Source organism: Lepus europaeus, chromosome 15 (genome assembly GCF_033115175.1).
Source record: "Lepus europaeus isolate LE1 chromosome 15, mLepTim1.pri, whole genome shotgun sequence".
Lineage (NCBI taxonomy): Eukaryota > Metazoa > Chordata > Mammalia > Lagomorpha > Leporidae > Lepus > Lepus europaeus.
The window spans coordinates 10,374,067-10,387,172 of NC_084841.1; the positions used below are offsets into that span (position 1 = coordinate 10,374,067).

The 13,106-nt window shown below is 40.6% G+C and overlaps 1 protein-coding gene across 1 annotated transcript in view; it reads right to left on the bottom strand.

Moving 5' to 3' along the window:
- The window catches only part of DNAH5 (dynein axonemal heavy chain 5), a 265,270-nt gene that overhangs the window by 154,763 nt on the left and 97,401 nt on the right, over nt 1–13,106 (bottom strand). The window contains exons 32-35 of the mRNA XM_062212620.1: nt 12,806–12,962; nt 8,151–8,363; nt 7,262–7,486; nt 5,403–5,575 (exon numbers count right to left, since the gene is read on the bottom strand). Coding sequence (XP_062068604.1) covers nt 5,403–5,575; nt 7,262–7,486; nt 8,151–8,363; nt 12,806–12,962 — 768 coding nt within the window. The remainder of the gene's footprint in view (nt 1–5,402; nt 5,576–7,261; nt 7,487–8,150; nt 8,364–12,805; nt 12,963–13,106) is intronic.

Below are 13,106 nucleotides of genomic sequence, written 5' to 3' on the forward strand. Positions count from 1 at the left end.
TAAAAGATCTCTCTCTCTCTCTCTATCTTTCTCTACCCACCCACCACCCCCAACCATCACTCTGCCTTTCAAATAAAGAAACCTTCTAATATATAATAAAGACAAAAAGAAAGAAAACTGTCTGTGAAATTCATTGGGAGCTATTTAAATGATAATTCCCTTTTGAATCTAACTGTTGGTCATTTGATATACTTGGGACTGAAATAGTGCAGTGCTAAATAATCACATCTTTAATCTATTTCTGTGGTCGTCACTAGACCTGCATTTCCTTTCTAGTACATCTTATTAGATTAGCAAATAAAAGATTTTGTGGGTGAATACAAGAATGCCTGTAAAGGAAAAATTTTCACCTGCAAATTACTTGAGTCCCAGCACCACCTGGTGTTGTCAAAGGAGACAGTTCACAAAGTGCTACTGTTCAGGATTTTCATGTCATAACTATAAAGCATTCACCATGACTTGAAAGATTCCCCAAAAAAGGAGGACGTGCTCATTCAGCATGAGGGATAGACAGGGACAGTGGGCACACAGACAGGAAGTCCTCTGTGGTCTCTATCCTAATAGAATGGGTTCCAGAAGGAGCCAGTAAATGCCTCAGCCCTGAGTGCATACCAAGGCTGGATATGGATCAGAAGGCACAGGTATACGATCAGAAGGATCCCTTCTCTCCTTTAGAGTTTGCCTTTTTTTAACTTTTATTTAATAAATAAAAATTTCTAAAAGTACAGCTTTTGGATTACAGTGGCTTTTTCCCCCATAACCTCCCTCCCACCTGCAACCATCCCATCTCCCGCTCCCTCTCCCATCCCATTCACATCAAGATTCATTTTCAATTATCTGTATATACAGAAGATCAATTTGGTATATACTAAGAAAAGATTTCAACAGTTTGCATCCACACAGAAACACAAAGTGTAAAGTACTGTTTGAGTACTAGGGTTTGCCTTTTAACCAAAGGTCTCGTTTCTGCCCTTGCAGAGTATGTAGCATCCATAGCCAGCATGATGCAGCCACATCCTTGATTCTCATCGCATCCCCAGAGAGACCTGAAGGGAAACCATCTCACAGATGGGGCAAGAGGCTCATGGAGGTTGAGCAGCTCTTCTCAGGAGTGCACAGGGAGGCCTGAGACTCAAGGCAGCCTGTGTCTGCAAGCCATGCCCCCTTGTTACCTGGTCTTGGGACACATCACCTTCTCAGGGTAGGAAATGCACCCCCTTTCAATTCTGGCCACTCTTCTGCTGTCTTACAAACCCTCCTTACATAACTGGGATTGTTTAGCAAGTTGTTGTCTCAAAGAAATCATTCTACTTAATGAAAAGTAGGCAGCATGTTTAGCACTGATCCCTTACTTTTTCCACTAAGCGGGCTTTAGCCCGACTGCTAGACTGGTACCCACACCACCTTGCAGTGACTGCAAGAACTGTCAGAGCATCTCGAGACACAGGTTCATGTGACTCTTCTCAGGGCATTCGACATGTTTGTGTACCTTGCCCCTGGCTTCTCTGTCTTCCTTTCCAATCTCCTTCCTCCAAGTCATTTCCAAAAGGTCTCCATTCAAAAATAAGATTGGACCTTTTATGTGTTTCTGTGTCCTTCTCTGAGTTCTATTCCAGTTTTTTGCCTTGAGATTAGGCTGCAATAAACTCTCTGCTATCAGAAGCTGGATCAAATTCATACCTGTAACCCCCACCCCAGCTGCTTGTCTAGACCCTGATACCTTGTGTACTGTGACTTTTTGGCAAATAAATGGCTTTTTTTTTTTTTTGACAGAGTGGACAGTGAGAGAGAGAGACAAAGAGAAAGGTCTTCCTTTTTGCCATTGGTTCACCCTCCAACGGCCGCCACGGCTGATCTGAAGCCAGGAGCCAGGTGCTTCTCCTGGTCTCCCATGTGGGTGCAGGGCCCAAGCACTTGGGCCATCCTCCACTGCACTCCCGGGCCATAGCAGAGAGCTGGCCTGGAAGAGGGGCAACCAGGACAGAATCCGGTGCCCCGACCGGGACTAGAACCCAGTGTGCCGGTGCCGCAAGGCGGAGGATTAGCCTATTGAGCCACGGCGCCAGCCATAATTGGCTTTTATATGCCCAACAGCACACTCCTATTGGTTCCACCTGCATCAACAGCTGGAATTAGAGACACAGACTGTGACCATGATGCCAAACGAACAATGACAGACCCCATGACCCAAGGCTCACTATATTTTGTTTTAACCAAATCTGTCACCAGCATTAGTATTAAGTAGTAATTACTCTGTAGATGCACTTCATAACATGTAAACCAGAAGTGGTTTTGGCCCCTGTGGATTCTAAAACATTAAAAAGCTTCCAAAGATAGCAGTGGCACATATATCAGCAAGGCTCTTTACTTTGTTGAGAACTTAGTTTAGTTACAAAGTCTTTGATTACAGGACTTGCTTAAGAGGAAGTGAAAAGAAAGGTTGCAAAAGAGTATATTATTCAATGATTACAAAAAGCAATGCTCAAAGTAAAAATAATGATGAGAGCAACATTTACTGTGTCTGGGCTCTGGCCTGGGCATTTAGGTGCCCCTTCTCATCCAGTTTTACTCTTTGCAGTTTCATTTACCCTTAGTGGTAAACATGGTCTAAAAATATTAGATGAGCATTTTTTGAAACAGAGAGGGGGTTCATTCACACAAGGCTTATTACAGTACACAGTTATAATTGTTTAATTTTATTGTTTCTATTAATCTCTTACTATGCCTCATTTATAATTAAACTATCATAGGCATATATGGATGTACAGGAAAAATATAATGTACATAGACTTCAGTACTCCCTGGGGTTCCAGGCATCCTCTGGGGGTTTTGAGATGTATCCACCAAGGAGAAGGGGAGACCACTGTGTGCTTCACTTCTAGTCCCCACAATGATTCCAAAAGAAGGGGATGAGGGAAGTGAGGTGTCTGACCCAACACTACAGATACGCTAAGGGCAGAGCTGAGTGGTCTCACACATTGCAAGACGATGACAGAGAAAGACACATCGTTATGCTTGTCTACATTTCTTATCAAGCACATAAGATGCTGCATCAGCCATCAACTCCCTCTGCCCTCTGTCTTAAGCGCTAGCAGTAGTATGTGCTTCCAGTCTTCTCCACGTGTGCTCAGAAGTGGAAGGAAGGATTGGTCATTAAAGACACCATGATGCTTGGAGAAAGGTGCTACATGCTTTTATGGAATGATAATGGCTGTCTGATCCTCCGAAATGTTTGCAGCTCTGTCCACATGGCATGATGTCCCAGAGTCAAGAAAGTGGCCACAGTTACTGAATTTTTCCAGCTGGATCAGCAAAAAGCTGACCACAAATGCATCTGTGTCTCCAGTACTTACTTTGTTAAAGTAATCATCTTAGTGAAGAGTGTTCTTTTGTAAAAGAATTCAGCCAACAACATGAAAGCATTATAGATCCTCCCCTAGGGTCTCCAGGAAGGAACACAGTCCCACTGACCCCTGATTTTAGTCCAGTGAGAACTCTCTCATATTTATGACATACAGAATCCTAAAAATAACAAATTTGAGCTGTTTAAACTTCTAAATGTGTGGTAATTTGGTAAGGCAGCAATAGAAAATGAACACCAGGAGCCTGAATGGAATGAGTTCAAGACAAAAATAGGCGAGAACCTTCTTTGGATGGGTTTTGATGAGGGGTCAGGGTATGGGCTGCACAGTGATCAGCACGATACACAGAAAGTAGAAACGGATGCTGCTCCCAGAGAGGACATCCCAGTGTCAGTGGAGATGTTGTCTCTGCATGATGCATCCAGAGAACCAGGAAAGACGGAGACCATGCAAGGACAGGTGCTTACATTAGGGATGTGATCACAGGAGATCAATCCACCTGTCTTCTCAATAAAGAGAGAGGAAGGTAAGCAGGCACTGGAGGGTGAAAGAGAGGAGGCAGGAGACAAGCACATACACTTTTCATAAAGATTTCCTGTTGGGGAACTCTTCATGTTTCTTAAATTATCATCATTTTAACTCACAAATCACGATTTATTGCATATATTTATAAGGTATAATATGAAATTCTGTTACATGGCTACAACATGGAAGGATTCAGCCAAGTGATTTAACATATGCCTAACCTCATCTACTTACCATTTTTTATGGGAAGACATTTGAATTGCTCTCTCTTGGTTATTTTGAAATACACATTATTATCTTCCACAGTCACCCTACTGTGGAATAGATGTTAACACTTATTCCTCCTGCTCATCTGAGCCTTGGTTCCCTTTGACCAACAATCCCTCATTCACTCCCTCCCCAGGCTCTGAAAACCACCATCAAACTCTGAACTTCCACGAGTCTGATTTTTTAATACGATGAGGCCATGTGGTATTCATCTTTCTATGTTTGACTTATTGGATAATCCCCTTCCCCACAAGGACCTGCCACAGCCAATGAAAGCCATCTTCAACTCAGACTTCAGCGAGAATAAGAAAAGCTAAAAGAGCTAAATGCAAGAGGAAGAAGAGACCCACAAAAAATCTCTTGCAGCTCCTCCAGCTTCAACTGACAGTGGACACTGCCATGAGCACCATAAATGAACCACACAGGCAATCAGTCCTAGCAGATGACAGTGTTAATACATCAAACTCAAATTGCCTCTGATAACATTTTAAATCTTATAGCTTGAAGGATCACTCTGTGATAATGAACCATGTTCAGCTTCAGCTAAGGCCAAAGATTGATGATGAGGAGCCACACAATGTTGTATTATGAATACAGGGTAGAAGGATTCAACTAAGCTGTTTGGGCATTTTAAGTATTCAGCATATCCTGACCAGAGAATATACAATGTGCCTCATATCACAAAGTTCATATTAGACTGAGAAATCACAGAACACTAGCCCTGGAAGGACCTTTCAGGGACAACCCAGTTCCACTAACAGATGAAGTGATGAAGTCTAGGGAGATGGCAAAGATAGCCCAAGCAAATACAACCAGCACAGAGCAGAATCGACAACTCCCCATGCATAGCCCAGGCTTCTCCCCACCGCTTTCACCTGCTCAATTTCTCTCCTGCGAAAAGGTCATCTTCATTGTCTCTGTGTGATGACAAGAGACTCCAGCAGCCTTCAAAGCCTGCTGTGATTTGCACCTGGTGTCACACAACAATTAATTCGCTTTCTTACCCATTCTATGTCCATGGATACATTTAAACCTTGCCTCTGTTATACTAAATGCAAAGGAAGCAAATCTAAATTCCAGGTGAAGACACAGGTGTAAAGCTAAAAATACTGAATTTCAAAGGCTTTGATATAAAAAGACTCTATAAACCTTAAGAAACATTAAGCAAAAATCCCCTGAGCAACTCGTGAGAATAAAAATGTTGAAGTGGAGTGTTGGGGGGTTGAAATCACAGAATCCCTCCATCACCTGTCTGTGAGAGGAGTTATGACAAGTCTGTCGGTGCAGCCTAAAAATTCATTCTGGTATATGAAAGCCACATCGGTGATGTGAATCATCATCTTGTCAGAATCTTCATTAAAATAAAATCTGCACTGCTTCAGCCACTCAAAGTCTGTTGGGCTCTTGATGTGCATGTGACACTGAAATGCAAAAGCCATAATGTTGGAAATGAGACCAGGAGTATTCACTTAGTACACGTATAAGCATTCATGTGGACCATACAGTGAAACACAGGGAACTCGAAGGCTACCCAATTAGTTCAGAGATGCCAGCTCTACCACCATCCAGTTCACTCAAATATTGATCAACAAAAAAGAAGCTTTAGAAGATATGGGAGGGGCCGGCACTGTGGCGTAGCAGACAAAGCTGCCACCTGCAATGCCAGCATCCTATTGAGCAACAGTTTGAGTCTCAGCTGCTCCTCCTCCAATCTTGCTCTTTGCTATGGCCTGGGAAAGCAGTAGAAGATGGACCAAGTCCTTGTATCCCTGCACCCACATGGGTGACTTGGAAGAACTTCCTGGCTCCTGGCTTCAGATCGGCGCATCTCCAGCCATTGCAGCCATTTCTCTATCTAATTCTCTCTCTCTTTTACAAAAAAAAAAAAAAAAAAAAAGATGTGGGAATAGGAAAATTCTAGAGAAATCCTGGAGTATGACCCTCTAAATTAAATGGCATTTTATATCTTAAAAATAAGATATCTCTTTCTGAAATTTGACCCTTAAATGCCCAATAACATAGTCCCAACCCCAGAATATAACCCATGAAAAACATGTTCTGGCATGCAAAGACAGAAATAAACAATGTTAGAAAAAAGACATCTCTCAAGATTATGACAAATTATATTCCTAGGGGTTTTTTTTTAATCCATTAATTATTTTTCCTACAAATGGCAGCAGGCCCAAATTTTTAACATCTAAGTGGCAGGTTACTTTCCAACAGATGCTTTTGCCTGGAGTTTTTTACCAAAATTTTAAGGCACTTTACTCATTTTTCTTTGACAAATAAGAAATCTAAAATTACCTTGACCTCTTTATTTCTCAGAGAAGCAAACAGTGTGCTTAACTATTAAGAAGGGAGAAGAGCACAAAATAGCTGGAATGTACTGTCTTTTATTGCCATTCCATCAGAACCAATCTTTCATAATCTTTTTTACATAATGGGTGAGACAAAATCCAGAAAATTATTATGAAAATAAGAGCTTCTTGTCTCTTATTTAATGTTGTATTTTATAGTAAAGGACAAATTTCACTTCTTTTTCACATTTCCCATTTTCTGTAACTATTGAACCCTCCTTTTTCCTACACTGTTCTTTCTTGATAAGCAAAAATCTGCATGACACCTGAGTGTCACAAGCTATATTAGGAAAGACCATTTGCAATCAATGACATAAAATGTGAAAACTTGTTAAGGATGTGATTTATCAAAAGCCTTAAGGGAAGCCCTAAATAGCTCTACTAGCAATATTAATTTCTGCAGCACAAAACTAGTACTCTCCAATAAATAACTAAAAGGAGTATGAGATAAATGAAAGCCTTCCAGTTGCTACATGACTTTTTAGCATTAAAATAATCATATAAGGACTTTAAAAATAGAGTCTAATTGTCTCTATGCTAATTGTAGCATAGTATAGATCATCAGAATATGACTGAAATTTCAAGTAATGACTGAAAAGAAAGTCTGACAAACAAGCTTCAATCCTGAGATGATTCTTTGCCTGAATTTAACCTTTTCTGAATTCAATCAAACTAATTCCAGTGGGTAAACACAGATAGTGTCTAATATTTACTCTTCTGTATATGTCACAGCATTTATAAAGAATTTACCAGGTCATCGAAGATATCCCTTTGGTGCACGTGAATAGTAATCAGAGTCTCAAATTTAACTCGCTCCACGGAACTCAGATCCTTTGTGGTGATGTCTATCAGTGTGTTCAGTAGCTCCAGGAAAAACTGATTGGTTTTCTGCATGATTTTTTTATCAAACTTGGCATTTCTAAGGGCTTCTTCTGAATCTCTTGTCCATATCATTTGAATTCCTAATAATCCAACCTTATGGAAATAAAAGGGCTTTATGAGTGTGTGGCATATTTATCTATTTAATCAGAAATCACCATATAATAAATATTTGTAATCATTATGCAAATAAAGAGTCACGGTTACATCAACTTGACACCTGGTCTCAAAACCTATTAAAACTCTATTCATATTATTTTCATCTAGCAATTAAATATGTATAGCCTCATGATGTATCTACAATTTTTTTCTCAAAATCTCAAATGATTACATTTGTCACATATTTCCCTGAATAGATTTTAAGTTACTTACAGGTAAAGAATATGTCTTAGACTTGTTTTATTCAAACTAGCACATTATTTATACATAGTAAATATTCAAAAATATTTGTAGATCACAATGACTAAGAAAACATTATTTCCTGTATTTTAATGCTGAAATCCATTTTTATCTTTGTAGTAAAGCATCCACTCTGTATGTTTTCACAATTTATATACATTGTCACATAAAGATATAAATATATAAGATTAAATAATCTGCAGTTGGAATCTGTAAGCTTATCTATATTTAGTGGATCCTTAAGAAAATCTTAGGGTCCAGAGTTAAGCTGTAGGTTCATTTGTGAGGCTTATAATAGGCAATGTCTGAGGTTTAAGATGATAAGTTTTACCAAAATACTTCCTAATTTCAATACACTGACCTGAGCAGGGAAGGAAGGAAGAAATTCAATCAATTGGAAACCTGTTTCTTGAATATTTGCAGCTGCCTGACGAATCACATGATGTAACGAGGACTGAGATTCCTCCAGGAGAGAATTAAGCCAAACTTCTACATTGCCCTCTGCCATCACAGGTTTGTCCAATTCAATCACCTCACCCTCTCGGGAAGAAACTGACAGAATGCAGTCATAGATCTATGTCGAAAGACAAAAAAAAATTTGTATAAAAAATGGAAAAAAAAATTTTATTCTTTCTCCATGCCCCTCATGTCAGTTACCATTCTTTCAGAAAGTTAAGCTTTTAGAAAGTTAAGACTAGGAAATACAAGACAAAATACACAAAATCAATTTCAAAACAATAAAAAGTTAACCATAAAATCTAACACAATACTAAACTAATTTCAAATAATCTATATTCTAGGAGAAAAATTTATTTTCTAAAAGAAATATTTAATATACAGGTGATAAAGGGAAAAAAAAAAAAAAAACCTCTAAAGTTTCCTAAGTGAAATCAGACTCTTGAAGAACCTGTCATTCCATACCATCAGATTATCTGGTCGACATTGTCAAGGACCTACACCATACAAATTCCAATTCTGTAGCAAACATGATAGAGGAGCTCTTGGTTATACAAGTTTTCTCATCCAAACCCAGCTCCCATTCTGGTCACATCAGTCTCCAAGCAGCCCAGCTTAATGAGGACAGTGTGGTAGCTGCAGTTCTCAGATACAGGAACCAATGGCCCTCTTCCACTCACTCACCATGTAACGTTGCAGAACAACATCTCAGAGATTAAGCTTGTTATCTATAGCTAATCATTAAAAAGCATGCCTTTCCTACCTCCCTACCCATCTCACAGGCTACACACAGTAGTTAAACAAAATTTTAAAAAATTGGAAAGTAAACACAAATGTTTGTTGTTATTTCTGTTCTTTGGCAAGATGTAATGCTGTTCCTTTGGGATCAGATTCAGTGCCATGGCAATCAAGTATTCCTTGGCTGTAGAGAGAAGTGTTCTACCAAGAAACTAATGAGTCTCAAGTTCAGGGTCCTATACTTGCACTGACCCTTTCCAAGTCCTGAAAATAAATTTGTATTTATAATGTTATAAGATTCAGAACCCAAAAACTCAGGTAGTGCCCTTGGATATAGAAACCTGATGGAAGGAATAACAAAAAAGTAAGTGCGATGTTGTCTTAAGTAATTGCAATGGCCAGAGGCTAAAACTGTGTGGGCTAATGAAGAAGTTTAAATTATCTTCACTGTACAACTTAAGACAGTGAGAAGCCTCACTCCTGAACCATGAAGTCTTAGAATTTTCTAAAAAAAAAAAAAAAAAAAAAAATATTGGGGCTGGTGCTGTGGCATAGCAGGTGAAGCCACCACCTGCAGTGCTATATCTCATATGGGCGCTTGTTCGAGTTCCTGCTGCTCCTCTTCCAATCCGGCTCTCTGCTATGGCCTGGGAAAACTGTAGAAGATGGCCCAAGTCCTTGGTCCCCTGCACCCACATGGGAGACCTGGAAGAAGCTCCTGGATCCTAGCTTCAGATCAGCCCAGCTCCAGTCATTGCAGCCATTTGGGGAATGAACCAACAGATGGAAAATCCCTCTCTCTCTGTCTCTAACTCTGCCTTTGTAACTCGGCCTTTCAAATAAATAACCTTTGAGAAAAAAAAAATATTTATAAACATGGAACAAACTTCATGTATTTTGTATATACAGTTTCAAGAGCATAATATTGCCCACCCTACTCTCCCTCACTCCCAACTTCTCTCCATCTTTACTTTTATTCTTTTAATTTTTATAATGACATACTCTCAGTTTTCTTTATAGTTACAAACTTAACCCTCCAGTAAATTCAGAATTGAACAGCAGTAAAAATAATAAGAACTATAAACAATAATCAAATCTCAAAATGTCAATTTTGGTCTTAGCACAAAACAATGCATATGAGCAAAGTCTGAGTTCTTTATCAGAAGGATGCAAGTGAAACATCAGAACTTGCTGTTTAATTTAACCCCTCTTTCAGTCCACACACCCCACAGACTAACAAGCAACACTGAAGTTTTGACCATTAAAATCCACCCTGTCTGGCCGGCGCAGCGGCTCAATAGGCTAATCCTCCGCCTAGCGGCGCCGGCACACCAGGTTCTAGTCCCGGTCAGGGCGCCAGATTCTGTCCCGGTTGCCCTTCTTCCAGGCCAGCTTTCTGCTGTGGCCAGGGAAGGCAGTGGAGGATGGCCCAAGTTCTTGGGCCCTGCACCCCATGGGAGACCAGGAGAAGCACCTGGCTCCTGCCATCGGATCAGCGCGGTGCGCAAGCCGCAGCACGCCGGCCACAGCAGCCATTGGAGGTTGAACCAACGGCAAAAGGAAGACCTTTCTCTCTGTCTCTCTCTCACTGTCCACTCTGCCTGTCAAAAAAAAAAAAAAATCCACCCTATATTTCCTTCCTCTGTGTCCCCTCTGCCAAGGATTTTTTTATACCACTTCATCCTTTTACATCTTAACTTTGCAATGTTTTCCATGCTGGTTCACTTGTCCCTATAATGCCACATACACACTGTACAAAGAATCATTCTGAAATGCAAATCAGATCACTATCCTGTTTAAAAGCCTCTGGTGGCTTCTTGTCACTTTGGGGATGAAATAGAAATTCTATAGGGTGATACACTTGGCCTTTGGAACCTGGCCTGTGCATCATTCTTCCTTTGTCCATTGGTCCCTTTGGGGATTGAATTGTGTCCCCCAAAATGATACCCTAGTATCTGTGGAGGTGACATTATTTGGATATAGAGTCTTTGCCAACATAACGAAGTTAAGAATAATAATACTGGGCTAGTATTCTAAAAAGAAGTAGAGGAATTTAGGCACAAAATTATAAACATGGATAGAGAATGCCATGTGAACGCCAAAGCAAACCTTAAAGGATATGTTTATTAGCCAAGGACACCACAAATTGAAACCAGCCACAGAAACTAGGACAGGGGCATGGAACATATGCTCCCTCAGTACCTCCAGTAGGAGCAACTCTGCTAACATCCTGTTTCTATCTTCTAGCTTCCCGAATAATGAGAGAACACATTTTTGTTGTCTTCATCCACAGCAACTCTAGGAAAACAGCACACTTTCTCCTGCAACCACACCTCTGACACCCTGGGCTTCCCGTCCCTCAGACCATGCAATTTCATTCTTCACCTGCCTCACAATGTTTCACTTGCCTTCCAAAAATCACTTTAAGTCCCTGTTCTGCAGGGACTCTTTCCTGACACCACCATACACTCAGGTGAGGGCTCACTGACAGGCATTCCCATGTTCCCTGTGCTGAATGCAAACATACTACTAATAATTCAAGTCCCAAGTTAGCCACACTTTACTTGCCAGATTTCTGTTGAGTGCTACACTGCATAAAAGAGACTTTCATGCTGATTATGCTACATTCTTCCTTGGGAGCCTGGGATTGGCATCCGTCCCCACACATAGCATGAGGGCTGTGACCATAATGACTGGCGTTTAATTGTTTGCCATGGCATCACTGCAGTAACTGCACCCAGCAGATGACTGCTGTAACTTCCTTGCCTTCTGCAGCAGAGCACAAGTTTCCTGAGGGTCAGCACAGTCCCACTGATAAGCACATCTGGCACATGGTAGTTACTCAGTAAAAGTAAATTGCAGACCGCACCACGGCTCACTTGGCTAATTCTCCGCCTGAGGTGCCGGCACCCTGGGTTCTAGTCCCAGTCGGGGTGCTGGATTCTGTCCTGGTTGTTCCTCTTCCAGTCCAGCTCTCTGCTGTGCCCCAGGAAGGCAGTGGAGGATGGCCCAAGTGCTTGGGCCCCTGCACCCGCATGGGAGACCAGGAGGAAGCACCTGGCTCCTGGCTGTGGATCGGTTCAGCGCCAGCCATGCTGGCCATTTGGGGAGTGAACCAACGAAAGGAAGACCTTTCTCTCTGTCTCTCTCTCTCTCTCTCTCTCTCTCACTGTCTAACTCTGCCTGTCAAAAAAAAAAAAAGTAAATTGCATGTTAGGATGAATAAATGAATGCTACTAAGGCTTTGTGTGAGGCACCAAAGGGGAACTGAATATAATATTATGGGAAGAGTCATTTTTCCAGGGAATTTGGAAGGAGTGATGGACAAGACAATATCTTTTGGCAGCTGTTCAAGAGTAATCTCTCTGAAGTTGAATGTCCCATGATTCTATAAGTACATTGGGAGTATAAAAATAAGGGGCTTTTAACAAATCATGCTAAAATTTCTAAAAGCTTTTTAAAAACAATAAAATGACTGCAACAATACTGGTTAGTTAAGTCACTATTTTATGAGCAACTGATTTATTTATCTTGTTGGATTTCTAAGTAGGAAATCATTAGATTTCTAAATAGTTAAGTTAGTATAACTTGCATTCTTTATCACATTTAACTATCATCTTATTCAAATCTACACTTTGAGTATTAACAAATCATACAGCTCTGAAGGCAAATTGGATCTCATGGTTTGCATTTAGTCACTAGCCAAGGGTTCGTGGACAAGAAAGGAAATCTTTGTAAAAACGGTATCAGAGAACCACCTTACAAAAACAATTCAGATTCTAAAATGGAGTGATTAGGGGCAGCAATTAGAGTTAGGCAAACCTTGTCGTGGAACTTGACGGATTTAATGTTGTCAAATACATTCAGCAAATGGGCTTGGATAGTGTGGGAGTCCGATGCCTGCCCCAGAATCTCCAGAAGAGCAGGATCTGAGACGAAGAAGAAGCGAGGAAAGCAAAGACGTTTTTTCTCCAAGTATCTAAGCAGGAAAGAAAAAGACAAACTTTCATAAACAAACAAAGCCGAACCTTTTAGGAATAAATCAACCTGGATGGAAAAGAGACGAAAGATTATGTGACAACTTAATTTTCCCATATGTTTTCTCAACGTTGTTGGTTTGCTG